Raw genomic sequence first — 15551 nt, 5'->3', positions numbered from 1 at the left:
TAGTCTTACAGAACTTAACCTACAATATGTACAGTGGAGAATAACTGCTTACTGACTAAACTAGTGTAAATGAGAAATATAATATTAACTAATAAACAATAAGAACAGATCAAGGTAATCATAGTCGTAGCGTTTAATATAAAATTTTACTAAATACAAAGGGATACTAATGGCCTCTCCAAACGTCACAGATAATCGCATGCGATTTGCAATACTTTGCTGCTTTGGCAGAACGATTTCTGAATCCGTTGCTCGATCCTTTTTTTATATATGATATAGGAGCGATGGTAATCGATCACTGCCGCCCATGGACACCGGTAACACTGGGGTTGTGCGTTGTCGGAATTTAAGATTGGAGTACGCTCTTTTCTTGAAGGTTTGAAGGTCGTATCTATGTAAGGAATGAAATCTCCATGTACCAAAAAGTGTTATCAAAATACTTTAAATAGGTGGCGCTACAATACCTAGAATACTGGAAACAATAATAAAATCATAGACAGCGCACTTCACTCCGTCAATAACGCCTAGATTCTTAGCTACTCCAGCGCTACTCTGGAGAGATTTCGAACTATTATTTATAGCTGACAGCTGGACACTTTTGCAACAGTTCTACCATAAGAGATTGCACTCCTTTTAATTCCACACTCCATAGTCGTATCGGTCCGGCAATACCGCAAGCGACAGTTCATTCCACAGTTTAGTAGTGTGAGGTAGGAAGTTTCTGGAGAAAGGCACAGTTGAGGACTGGATCTAAGTGGTGAAGATGGAAATGTCGCGAATCTTGTAAAGCATAAATGTGAAATAGTCTTATTTGCTGAAACTTGAGCGATTATAGCCATGACAATGAAGCTTTGGAAGCGGTACTAGACTGGTTCACAGCAAATAACTTACTTCTTAATGCGAAAAAGACGAAATGTCGCTGTTCACTGCGAGAAAAGCTGAAGCTATCAACACAATGGCGAAACGCTGGACCTCGTAGTTTTTCTGGGCCTTACTTTATATTTGTAACCTGCAATGGGCCCCTCACTGCAGTAAGAATCTGGCAGTACCCTGACATGACGTGGAGACGGCTCGCCTAGTTTATTTAATCTTTCTTTCTTGATCTTTTTTGATCTTACTCAGCTAGCAATTATCTTATTTCGCATGCCATTCGTTGCAACGTCTGTAGAAGCTTTTTAATAACAGTCGTGTAATATTTTGAAGTCACAAATGTTACATAATATAATGTATTATTTTTGCTTTGTATCTTTCTTTCATAATGTATGATGCTGTATAGCGCTATATACTTCAGCAGTCAAACTAGAGCAGCTGTAAATATTATTCACTACTTACATGCGTCTTAGTACTTATTCCTTTGTTTTTTTACTAAAATAATAGCTAGTAATTAATAGATCTCAACTGCATGTGTCTATAAACGATTACATATAATTAAATCTATTATATATTCAACTACTGAAGAGAATGTAATTATTAAGTAGATTCCATAAGTGAAGTAAAATACCTATAGTTTGTGCCATTCACGATGACTCGCAGATTTGTCAAATCTAATCTTTAGTAACATGATAATGGGAGTCAAGGCGCGCGTCTTCGTGAATGACACTATGTATACTACAGTACTATGAATTATGACAGTTGAAATGTATAAAAATGACAGTCTCATATCTTACTTCGTTGTATACGTCATGAAATCATTTATTGATAATTATATTATAGAAAGTATTGTTCGTTAAATCCCTTATATTAATGTTTAAACATAATTAACAAATAACAATTGTTTAAATAGCTATTTGGTTCAGTACTAGACTCTGTACAAAGCATCGACTGTTTAATAAATAACTATAGATTGGAATAAATTTATAAGTGGAAAAATTACTGTTCTGGATGAGACTTGAACTCACTCAACTCACTCACTCGTTCGCAGACGTTTCTGTTTTTTTTTTTTAATAATTATAGCTTGTCCTTTATCATTAAATCATATAAGTAAACGAGTAATGCAGCTATATATAAGTATATAATGAAATCTATAATAATAAATAATAATCTCAATTCCCTTTCCAGAAATCAGAAATCGTATCATTTATCATCCCGATACCTTCCTATTAACAAAATAGCACGGTTACAGCAGCTTCGTTGTTACGTCGAGTAAGATATATATCGTAGTAAAACTTCTGTAAGTATTGGCACATCGAGTTTAATTGACTTGAAGAATTTTCTTGCCTAATAAAATACCTAATTGTAGTTTGTTTACATTATTTTAAATACCTAAAGATACAAACTATAGTGCTAGTTAATTATCCGAAATATAAAGAATACAAATTAGCTCTGCTTTAGTTAATTCTATTCTATTATGGTTATTAGCGCCATCTATCCCGCTAGCTCGGAATCACCTGAGTCAATTCAGTTAGAAGGTCGAACCATACTGTTCTACCTTAGGAGTGGCCAGGGGGCGTCATAAGCCTTCAGTAAATGCATATAGGTACTTACTTGGAAAAAATCGACTTATGCCGCCGTGCACTGCCTGGGGCACTGGAGACCTTAAACTTTTTCTTTTTCTTAGTTTTATATGACATTCATTTCAGTTTATAATTTTATTTCGCTTGGTAGATGTGCCGTTCTGATGAGTAATAAAAAGAAAACAAATATAAAGTTACGTAAATGTCTACAGGAAAAACCGTTACTTAAATAGATATGTATACATTTATAGGTACGACGACGAGACGACTACGTTTTCGCTACCTACACGAAGCTGTACTATGTAATTATTAACAGACGAGCTTTGTACAAAGTCGTGTCATCCTACTGTTCGTCACACTGCGCTTTGTTAACCTGATATTTTATTTTATCCAGCCAACAAAGGACTTCTGACATTTCATACCTACGTTCATCATCTACAATCTAACGCCATTTCGACCCAATGGAAGCAATATTTAAATTACGGTGTCTAACAACCATTTCAGTCATAGTTTAGGTGAATAATTTCAACCTCGCATTTCACTGAGTGTTATAACAACGTCTAACTTTGCACTTGGTGGAATGTAGATACTCAAGTGACCGGGCAAAGTTGCGTTAAATTAAATCATAGTTAAAAACAACTGTATTTATTTTACCTGCAAATTGCGCCCTTCGTATTTTCTTGAGGTCCAGTGTTCTTCTCTCCCTCTCTCTGAGCGAGATGGTTGTGCGCGCTCGGGACCGCGGATACCATGTTTATGAATTTTAATTTTTTTGTATGTTTTAATGATATTAAAAAAAGTAATCATTAAGTGATCAAACATGATATTGACGATTTTTTTCAAGCAATTTCCATATTTTTAGCTATTGTGGAAAATTTGTTATACATTTTTAAAGTGCTTATGTTCGTGATTTTTTTCTGTCGAGCGTAAATCAGAAACTGATCATTCTATCATCAGTCAATCTAAAAAAGTTCTATGAGTACTGCATATTAATGAAAATAACATATACATACACTGCAAAATGTGACTGTTTTATGCACAACACACTAGCGAAAAAAACGTCAGACTGAAATGATTTTTACAACAGCTAGTTAATACCTAGGCTTATGATTGTGCTGTGGACGATGCGGCGAATGCCAATCCGGATGCCTCGGCTGGCGATGATGGTGGTGATGATGATGTCTCCTCTTGTCCCTCGGGGCTGGGTAGACGTCTGACACGACAAGTTCCGACCCGTCTTTCGGCGCTTCCCTGTCGTGTCTTCTACCTTTAGCGCCGGTTGCTTCGTGGAGCTCCTCCCAAGCTTGCCTGTAGTACCTGTTCAGGCCCGAACGGGACTCCGAGGACGAGGAGTCGAGGGAGGCGACCGTGTTGCAGTCGGGGGACACGTGGTGGCGGTAGCGTTTGCCGTCGTGGTGCTTTCTGCAAGGAGAAGTGTGGATTAGAAGGGGAAGGATTGGTTTTAAGACATGACTGCGGATGCTCCGTTTTAGCCAGAATACTTTTATATGTGACGTTTGTTTATTTGTATTTAACCCACCTTATTTCTGTAAAAGCTAATCATAATCATTTGTTTGTTGCATCCATGGTAGATTCTTTTTTGTAATTTGAACATGGCGGTATTGTAGCATCCGAAGTCACATAATAAAACCTTAGATTTTTAAGTATTTTATGAGAACAAAAGATGTGCGATTAAACAACAGTATCTAACAAGAATCAGTAAGTTTTTGTGAAATATTCTTTTAAGGAATAAAACAGAACGAAACGTTGCTACGATGCGAAGTTTGGTGTAGGTAGATCATTCGAAACGTTTGTGCGATACATGGTGTTTCTAAAAAGAACGCAGAAGTGTCAAAAATGTGCGTAATCGTATGTATGTACAAATGAAATACGTGTTGTAAATCCGTGGCTAGATACCATGTGCTTTTTGTGATTTTCCTTTGCGTATTTTGTGTTGCGGTGAGCTATAAAACGTGTAGTATTTCCAAGATGGCGTGTGAGCGGTGCTAGTCTGTGCGTGTGCAGTGGATGACATGATGGCTTTTGTATTTGTAAAAGCGCTGTTGTTTCAAGTGACCGCCAATGCACAGATTACCTAGTCCGAACGCACGACATCGTTTCTATTTTTTATCATATCGACTGCGATAAATTTATAGATTATGCTTGAATTCCTACGTCAGCGCTTCCCTGCACTAATAGTAAATATCGATGCCTTGCTACTGGTAATTAGATAACTCTTATAGTTAAAAACGATTTCTTTACCTTTTTCTTTACATTGGGAGTGCTTCTGTTTGTCAAAATCAGCCACCATGTCAACCTTACACACTGTAAACCTAGCGAAAGGCACGTCGTTGATTCAAGCGACGCAACGGCGACAAAAGAGCGACATTAAACTTTCTTTCTGCTGGGCAAAATTGGCCTCTATCACGGTAGTCAAAGTGGCATTTTATCACTTGCCGTGTCGTCGCTGAGTTGCCGAAATTGGCGACGGGCCGAATTCCACGGTAACTTATGAATCACCAAAGCTATTGAATAAATTTTAGGTAAAGTAAAGGTACTAAAATTTGCTGTATTTGTATTGAAGACTTGTCTTTTCAGTTTTTTCCTTGTGTTAGCTAGATGAGTACTGAAGTATTTTTAACAATATATGTATTAAACTAATAGGGCATACTTTTAAAATAACATGTTGCGACAAATTTTCAAATGTTTACCTACTGTCGTATCATATTTTCAGAATTTTGACATCTACAATGATATTTTCACACTTTATCATTGCAAACGCTTGGTTTGACTATGCACGAAAATTTTAAAATGACAGCAATGATCCATAAGCTACCGATTAACCACAACTTGACTAGGCGTGTCACGCGACTCCCAGCTATAGCTACTGGCGTATGAACGTGTGGTGGGCGTTTACTGTCCTAGATAAAGACACAAATGCTTAATGACAACAACATTTAATAAATTTAATTACATCAGGTCTACATATCATATTGGATACCTTTCCAGGTTGGGCAAAGACGAGGAATTTGTAAATATATTTTTGGGATGATATGTATTTGGGACTAATTTAAAAATAAAATAAAAACATGTATACACTGATGCGGCAATCGTACGAAGCAATCAGAGAAATAAATAATTGTGCTAAATACTTCACACGATTATAGGAATATGTAGCTTTTTCCAAAGACGTAAACGCAACCATCATACGCTAAATAGGTCATATTATTTAAGCATCGACAAAGGAATACAAAGACGCGTACTAAGTTTAAGTTCCGTAACAGAAAGTTTTGATTCCTTTGGTAAGACGATTCCTCACTTTTCCCGTACTTTAACATCTTTAGTAGTTATGAGAAAAGAGTTAGTGATTGTAGAAGATTTTTTAAATTTTAGAAAAAAATGTTGCTTCGAATCTGACAGTTGATGTAGATGGCGCTGTCCAGCTACGTAATATGCCGTCACTCAGGTGGTCAAAGTTGCCGTTTGACAATCCAGTAACCACAAAACATAATATCGACATTATTCATTGACTTATTTGAAAATTTTATCTTTACGGAGCGTTTTCGCACATTCTGCTCCGATATTGGACGGCGTATTGATCAAAGAGGAAGTCAGCTGGTTGAGAGTACTTCATAACATCAAAGCCGTTTTATTATTTTTGAGATTTACCTAAATAATTGTTATATAATTAAATGAACATACAAAAGCACATATTTTACTTTCCCATATTCATAATTTGACACCCGACAGAGGGTCGATTATAAAAACGTTCTAAGTAAGAGATTTTTAACTGTCATCTGTCAAACTCTGACAAGATTTTTCTTAGACTTAACTTTCACCCAAATGCCACGGAACGCACGTTCCGTGCGTCAACGCTCAACGCTAACGTTGACGTAAACGTTACGTGGCCAAGGCGTTACAATCATTAACTCTCTGAGACCCCGCCACGCCAGTAGCTCAGTATGTACCTCTACAGCGGGTTGCTGAACCGTCCTGCGCGCACATGGCGGTGCGCACGCGCAAACTCTCTCCGCCCAACCTGCTGGTCGGGGAACGGGAGCGCCAGCAGCGAGCACCAACGCGGCGCCGGCGCCGCTGTTCGTCGCGCGCCGCCGCTAACCAATGGCCGACGTAGTTAAGGTATATGTCGCTAAATGGTGTTGTTTTATAACTATTTGCTAAGTCACCGATAACCAGTGAGGAATGTATACGGTAGTTATTGTCGCAAACCATAAGTGACAAGTTCTAGTTTTAGATTACTGGGTGGTTAGGTAGGTTTAAAAGCGGGATTCCGTTAGTTTGCTGCGCTGCGGCACAAGCATATTCAATACAAAAATGCTTGTGCTGCACACTGGTGGAGTCATGCCTAAACACTGTAATCATCAAAGACATATCTTCGGTAGCGCTAAAATCAGTAGGTAAGCACACACACATAGAATTATGCTATTGATTTTAAAACGAAATACGGAATTCATATCTATGATATACTTATTTGTCACCTAGCGAAATTATCGCATTTAATATATTAGGCGTCCCATATGAAAAATACCAAACTAAATGTATGACTCGCTCAATCTCGTATGATACCTATAATGATATACCTATTTCTCACAATTTGTGGGAATGCGTCGTTAGATGGCATTATGTGGTTATGTGGTGGTACGTCTCCTACGTTTGAGAAGTTATACTGTAGTATTATAATTCATATTAACCTGGTGGGCAAAGTTATAATATTAATATCGTCAGAATAAATTCATCAAAAATATTATTCATCGACACAACGCCTCGAGTCTCATTGTATTTATGACGGCGGTCCAGAAAGTCAATCAATGATGATCGTTTTAATAAGTACGGGCAATGTTAAAAGGACATTATAATAAATAAGTAATGCCATCTATATGAATAGAACATAACTACAATTATTTCTCTCAGTTTTTGGTGAAATTTGCGACGCCTATCTTATAGATCTAGCGAATGTATAATGCGAGTATACGATTTAATGTCTATAGTAGGTAAGTAGCTATTTAAATTCCTTCAGTTTAAATACAGAAAAAAAAGTCCCAATTATTAGACGGGCTGATCGTCACCAACAGAATCGTAAGAAACAAAAAGATAAGGAAATCGTAAAAGGTGTTTTAAAAGTTCATTTTAAGATATAGTAAATTACTTGAAATTTTATGCTGTTCGCCTACACAGTATATCAGTATATATGTCTTTAGATCCCTGGTCGGCCCAGAACCGTTCTGTGGAATCACAAAACGGGATGCATATTCTCTGCTCAGCAACTTAGAAAAAACAAGAGCAATCGATTGGTGGAAATTCGTCAAAGGACAAGAACACTCGAAAGCTCTAATCAAAGGGTTCAACAACAAATTTGCTAAGGAGCTCTTAGAGCTCAAAAGACATAAAACCTGCGCGGTGACCAGAATATTGACTGGACACTGTAAGTTGAACAAACACATGTTTCAAATTGGGAAGAAACAAGACGCGACATGCAGGTTCTGCCATGAGTCAGAGGAGACTGCAATGCACATTCTCTGCTCCTGTGGACCACTAATGTCAAAAAGAAGTACCCACTTAGGGCGGCACGTATTGCAACCCTATGAGGTACAGAACATTACGGCCCAAAGAATCTGGAATTTCCTGGATTCAACGGGCATCAGTAATGAACTTTAAAGGGCTGTCACAATAGATCACTACCTGGTCGACGTGGCATCAAAGGCCCGAAACCCCAATAATAATAAATGTCTTTAGATTATGAAGACGAGTCAGGAAGGAAATGAGTGAATTGTCAGATCATTGAAGCGTTCTTGCATCCCGCTAGACTCACAATTAAACCTCACATGATACTTTCTGAAAATGCTAGTAGTAGGTTCAATTTTCTAAAGCTGACATTGGAATTTTATCTTACATTGATTGTAATATTGTATTTCTTGACATTATATAACAAATTTTGCTGGGTCACCCAGTTATATACAATATAGGAAAAGTGCATGAACTGTAGGAGGCAGCACAGGAGCCGTCAGATTTTTGGCGCGAGGCGTAAATGTGATGTTTATTGTTCCGATGTAGCCCACAAGATGGCAGAACCTACTATGCACAAGAAAACACGTGACGTGTAAATGTACATGTATATAATTCCGATTCCGACCACAAGATGGCAGACCCTCCAACGTGCACGGTCCCTATGGAACAGAACGAAAGGCAAAGAAAGAGACCCATTAATGTTTGAGTCATACTGAGTAACTTTTGCTGTGGAACAAACCCTGAAATCGCAATATGTTCTTTTTTATATGTTCCCCTCCTAACTTACAACTTTTCGCTCTTACAGTATACAAAAGCAATACTTCATTCTATAATTATTTTGACGACCAGTTTGGCCTAGTGGATAGTGACCCTGCCTACGAAGCCGATGGTTCCGGGTTCAAATCCTGGTAAGGGCATTTATTCGTGTGTTGGGCATGGATATTTGTTCCTGAGTCATGGGTGTTTTCTATGTATTTAAGTATTTATAAATATATAAAATTTATATATATCGTTGTCTAAGTACCCTCAACACAAGCCTTATTGAGCTTACTGTGGGACTTACTCAATTTGTGTAATAATGTTCTATAATATATTAATATAATAATATATATAATCCAATTACAAGAATGTGTCGCCAATATAATGACCTACTAGCCGGTGATCATTGCCGGTGATTTTGACCCCCACATTGCTAGGTTTAAGAAATGCTTGGCCGACATCCTTCTCTCCTCTCACTGACAGATGACATCAGCTTTGACTTGGGTTTGTCTCATTTGCGATGTTAAATCTTAATAATGTAAAGTAAACTCTGTTATAGTGTAATGTTTAGATAGTTATTTTATTTGTTGATATGGTGTTCAATCATTTGTAACATTTGCGCTTACTTGTAAAGCATGCTGTGTGCATGCTGTCTGTGTTGTTTTGGATCTCGTGCTAGATTCCAAGCCACGATATGCAATTTCCCATTTACCCAATAAAGTTAAATAAAATAACTAGTCCAAACAAATTTACGGAGTCCTCAAATGTGTTCCAAGCATTTCCCTTTATTCCTAATCACTAGATATACTCGTACCTTACTGCCCGGTCTGTTTATGATTATCAGATAGTGTTATTTTTAATTATTATATTTTTCATTACGGCGATCTTTTTGTGAATTCACGCTGTTTAGATACATTGTGACATTTGTAAAATACCATGCAATTTTCAATAAAAATAAAATTGATCTAATCTAATCTGATTATATTTTATGTTCAACTTAGTGTGGGTACAAAACACTTTGCCACGTTGCACTCACCACGCCGTAACCGATAAAATATCTAAACACCGAAACGGTATTCTAGCCTTGTTGGTTGGTAGTGACGCTGCCTATGCCTATTTTTATGCTATTGCTTTCGCTTTGGTCGTACAGTCAGCATAAGCAAAAGTAGCGGATCAAATAACGTTTCATAAGTATCTACCATTCTGTAATAGCTTAACAAAAAGTGTCGTCTTTAATATAGAACAACTAAGACTGTAAAAGATATACTTTTGAGCGCAAATTTTAACAATTTATCTATATTTGGAAAAGTTATCCGGAATATCAGATACTTTTGGCACGTTGTTTCATCCGCTACTTTTGATGCTGACTGTACACACACAGAATTCGATTTACTACCAAAAGTTACGAATATTGATGAAACTCATGCTCACATTTTTGGTACATACCTACATCTACAGAAACAAGTATTAAGTAATTATACCAGTAACTTAATTTTTGTTTTTCTGTGTGTGTAGCTATAACGTAAGTGTGTATATATTTTTTCCAACACTGACAAATATCTACTAGAATAACATACATTTATTTACTATATTTAACTAGGGACATTCCCCGGCTTCGCACTGGCTACACAAACAAATTATACACCTAAACCTTCCTCATGCATCACTCTATTGATTGGTGAAAACTGCATGAAAATCCGTGCAATAGTTTTCGAATTTATCGCAAACATACATACACACAGACAGACGCGGCAGGGGACTAGTTATGTTTTTTCTATCACTTATTTACCACTGTAGAGATTGAATCACAAAGCTCTACATAAATAGTTTTTTTTTATATTATGCATATATACTAATTCTATATTAAAAATACTGGTAGAGTGAATCTCAATACCATGATCATCGCTGGCCTTTCACATGAATAATATGATCGTTTAAGCAATTCATAATAAAACAATATTATAATTGTTACTTGCTCCGGGTTTCGGAATTCAGGTCATGCTCGCGCTTCTTTTACAGGTGGAGCCACTCAATTCAAACTGTGATTCAACCTCTACAACATACAGTTCGAAATCAACTCACGCCGACTCCGTTGAAACTCACCTCCGCACCAATATGACGATGGTAGTGATGATCGCTACGAGGAAGACGATCGCGCCGAACGCGCCGAGCGCGACCACGGCGCCGAGGTTGAGGCGCGCGCCGACAGTCTCCCGCCGTTCGCCGTCCACTGATTGGGGCACGTTGACACGGGGGGTTTGCTCGGCGCGGATGTTGTTACCGCTGCCGAGAATCTGAGGAGACGTTACAGGTGTTTCATAAAAATAAATTCAATGACATGATTAAGATTCAAAATTAAAAGATTTACTTATTTATATTTTTTTTAATACCTTTTTAAGATAATATTCTGCAAAAAAAAATCATATGTCAACGAAATTGTTTTTTTTTACGGGGTAGGCCTTTGTATGGAAGGTTGGCTGACTTGAAACACCCCATGGAAAAATAGTATTTTATACAATCGGGATATAATGAAGAGCTTTCAGTCAACCGACGAAGCTTTCAGCCAACTGAGTGTACGAGATTGAAAAGCTTGATTATATGATTATTGTAAACAATACTAAAATTACCTAACGTAATACTTACTGTATATAGGAAAACAAACATACAGCTAAAATACGCGAGCAGCCATAATACCTTTATACACGCCCGGCGGGCTGGTTAACGACACCTTCTCGTAACTCATGAGGGCCTGGTACTTACTCCTTACTAAATTCAATTTTTGAACAGTTTTTTTTTCTCGATTTTGGCCACAGTAGCCTGTAGAGACTAACATAAAACGAAAAGCGGTCTTCGTAATCTATGGATATTGCTTTTTTAAGGGTTCCACATACGCGTTCTAACCTATGAAGCAATAGTTGTTACTATAGAACTTAAAATACATAATGATTTGAGCTATCGTTTTGTTTCGTCCTATCTACCGCGGCGACACGTGATTGGTCAAATTCATTATAGTTGACTACAACGTTTGCTTATGAATATTATAGTTGAGTCAGGAACCCATAGTGAAAACTATATTTCAGTTTGGTATTCTGGAAGTCTTAATTCAACCATTACAGTAGACGAACAGAAAAATAAAAATTTGGCGACAAAAAGCTCAGGGTTCACTGCCGAATATAGTGGTAGATTTTTAAGTTTCATCATACAGTCATTGGACCTTAGATTCGAATATTATAAAAACTCTCCTTAAATAGTAATCCCAATTATTTAAGTAACATCTAAAGTTTAAGTAACTTTGTTTAGTTTTGAATATTATAAAAATACTCCTTAAGTAGTAACCCTAATGTTTTAAGTAACACCTAAAGTTTAAGTATCAATGTTACTATTTTTAAGCCGACTTAATCTTAAGATGTATGGCTTATAAAATAAATAATATTAAAAAAAAAAAAAAAAAAAAACATTTTTTTTTCTTTTTCCTAATCAGAACACAATACCGCGAACACCGAAGTGCGCAAATTGCGGGCGTCTTTCTCTGTCACTCTAATAACGCCTTAATTGTGAACGGATCCCCAATATTTTTGTTACAGTCGAGGTCATAAATATGTAGGTATACATTTTACACCTTATTGCAATAGATTAAGGTGAAAAACTCGACTGTACACCTTGTGTACTTACTTGGTTCTCCCTAGGATGACTGGCCACAATAATATGCGGCACATGGCTGGTCGGCGACTCCTGCGCGTCCGTGACCCTCGTTTCATATCTCGTGGTCGGCCGTTCCGTGGTCTTTGGGCGGGGACGGCGCGTCTCCGGCGTGACGAACGGAGTCGGCGCGGGGCGCGGCGTGGAGCGCGGCCGCGTCGGCGGCGCGCGCGACGTGACGCGGGTGGTGGGGGCGGCCGTGGTGGGGGGAGGGAGCGTTGTGGTGGTCGTTGTTGAGCGCTCCTCGGCTGTGGGATGAATAATAACACAAATATTACGGACGTATTGTTTGGAGGATAAATGTTGGTTTTTAGGGTGCAAGATTTAAATGCCCATCGAGAAGACTTTAGAGAATACTCAAGCGTCGCCATTTTGGTAATGGGCAAGCTGTGTATGTGTGCATATAGGTAAATGTGTGTGAACAGACCTTGGTGTTACGTATGTATGTACATAGTTGTGTAAAACCGTAAACTGTGACGTCACACTTTTTTCAAAGAGCGTTTGGTGCGCGATAGCATCCATCTAAAGATATTTTGTTAATTTAACATATTTAAGGCCTTTTTAGCGTAAAAGTTGAATTTTAGGACATACGTTTGGTTAATATAGAACGTATTACAACCGTTTCAAAAATTTTGAAAACACCTTATTATTTAGTACTCACTTTTTGTGGAAGAGCGGTTGTCTCTTAATACAGGTATCTTGAATACTTAAATACAGGCACCAGCATGGATATTGAACTGTTTACTTTAAGTTACAGAATATTAATTTTTTTTTTACTTACGTTGACATTTAGGCGGCTGCTGGTCCCAAACGCCGCTCGCTAGACAGCTCGCGCGCCGGGCGCCGACGAGGCGGTGCCCGCGGACACACGCGTACTCCGCGACGGCGCCGAACACGGACGCGTTGTGGGACAGCGTCACGCGCCCGTTGGGGACCTGCGCCGGGGGCTCGCAGTGGACAACTGTAAATGAAGAACAGGGCTATAACCGCGAAAATAGAATTTCGTCAATTGCGTTCATTCCACCTCTCTTCTATATCGCCAGACGAGCCCTGATCTGCCCCCCATCTCGTAGCCCTCGGTACAGATGTAGTGCATAATTATTTTCCATCGTATTTGCACGGCAACGTACGAACGTGTCTTGCTATTTCAGTCAGTCTCGGCACAAAAAGTACGGAGGTTGATTGAAGTAGCATACGAAAGTTTTCGAGAAAATACGATGGAAAACAATTATGCACTATATCTGTGCAAACGTACTGCACGTGCAACAGGTACGACACAGAGTAGTTATAGAGCGTGTACGAGCCGTGCGCGATCTCAGCTGGGTAGCCGCATTCGATTCCTGAGGGCCTTACCGCGAACCACGTTCGACTTGTTGCCTTCCTGTCACACTTACATACGAATTTACAAGTGCGACAGAGAGGCAAGACATCAAACGTGGTTTGCTGTAGGCTCTCTGGACGTGACCTGCCTACACAACTAATAACGTACCGTCGCACCGCGGCGGGGGCCCATTCCATCTCTCGTCGATATCGCAGACGAGTCGTGACCTGCCCACCATCTCGTGGCCCTCGGTGCACTCGTACTGCACGTGGGACAGGTACGACACGGAGTCGTTCAGAAGCGTGTACGTGCCGTGCGCGATCTCAGCTGGGTAGCCGCATTCGATTCCTGGAACGTAAAATGGCATTGCTAAACCTTCGGAACCATAGGTAGGTCCGTTAGGTAGCTCTGTCTAGAGATGTAACGAATAGCGGTTTGGCCAAATATCGATATTATGAAAGATGCTAGTGCAGCACTCTGGCGTCAAAACATTGGAGTAATACTCCGAATTGAAATGGCATTAACGTTTAATGTTTTAAACAGTTCCATATGAGCCTATCGAAAAAAGCAGTAAATTTAACTGTACATAAACGTCTAAGTTTTACTGTTTTGAGTAGCTAAAATGTAGTGACTGTTCGTTTATTTTTATCGTTTTTTCCATAGAGGAACAATTTGACGGAGGCCGCGCCACTGACGACCAGCTGTGACACTGCAATGGCGGACGGTTTCAATGTGTGCGTGTCACGAATGTATATCTAGGCGGATTGAGTACATTTTCTCTAGTCTAGTACGAACACCATTCTAGCTCGGTGACAAGGTTCATAAAACCAACAGTATTCTACCTATGTAAAAACTTCTTCTCGCTCTAATTTTACTTGTATTACAATTCTAGATATATATTACTTTAATGTCCATCTCACTTCTCATGTTAATTCAGAATCTCATTAAACTAAGCGCCATAACCTTCAAACCCCTTTTTTTTTTTTTTTTTTCAAGAAAAGAGCGTACTCCCATCTTAAAGGCCGGCAACGCACTTACAACCCCTCTGGTGTTGCAGGTGTCCATTGGCGGCGATAATCGCTTACCATCAGGTGATCCGTCTGCTCGTTTGCCTCCTCTACCATAAAAAAAAATAACTTCGGTACCTAACTTTTAAGTAGGTATTATTACTAAATGTTCTCTTCGGTTTCACTCACGTTTGCATACGGGCGGGAACTCCGTATAGAACCCGGTGTCCAGACATGTCCGGACCGTGGGCCCGACCAGCAGGTGCCCCGGGTCGCAGGAGTACTGCACCGCAGCGCCCACCTCGAAGGACTCGGTGCTCATGGTCGAGTTGGGGGGCTGCTCTGGACGTCCGCAGGCCTTCGGCTCTGGGGAAGAGGTTATTGACAGATAAATAATAAATATTATACGACATTATTACACAAATTTACTAAGTCCCACAGTAAGCTCAATAAAGCTTCTGTTGTAGGTACCCAGACAACGATATAATTATAAATACTTAAATACATAGAAAACACCCATGACTCAGGAACAAATATCCGTGTTCATCACACAAATAAATGCCCTTACCAGGATTTTAACTCGGGACTATCGGCTTCATAGGCAGGGTCACTACCCACTAGGCCAGACCGGTCGGATAAGTTTGGACCCTTGTTTAATATTAGGTATTGAGAAGTCTAGGGAAACCGAGTCCAGTAAATGACATTCAAGTACTAGAATATGACAGTAAATATTATGTTGAGACTGCCTCCTTATGTGTGTTCTACCGCCTGTACAGTGGGTTAATT

General features: G+C 39.0%; 1 protein-coding gene across 1 annotated transcript; it reads right to left on the bottom strand.

Annotated features, from left to right (window-relative positions):
• Positions 1–2601: 2601 nt before the first annotated feature.
• Positions 2602–15114, bottom strand: LOC133533935 (complement decay-accelerating factor, GPI-anchored-like; the record flags this gene model as incomplete). The annotated part of the gene is made up of 7 exons (XM_061873023.1): positions 2602–3875; positions 9128–9130; positions 10842–11032; positions 12411–12685; positions 13219–13398; positions 13927–14106; positions 14955–15114. Coding segments are annotated over 7 exons (1320 nt in total), but the record flags the coding sequence as incomplete, so codon positions are not given.
• Between the last annotated feature and the right edge of the window lie 437 nt (positions 15115–15551).

Source organism: Cydia pomonella, unplaced genomic scaffold (assembly GCF_033807575.1).
Source record: "Cydia pomonella isolate Wapato2018A unplaced genomic scaffold, ilCydPomo1 PGA_scaffold_29, whole genome shotgun sequence".
In the NCBI taxonomy this organism is placed as follows: Eukaryota; Metazoa; Arthropoda; class Insecta; order Lepidoptera; family Tortricidae; genus Cydia; species Cydia pomonella.
This window is presented reverse-complemented; position numbering and strand designations above follow the sequence as displayed.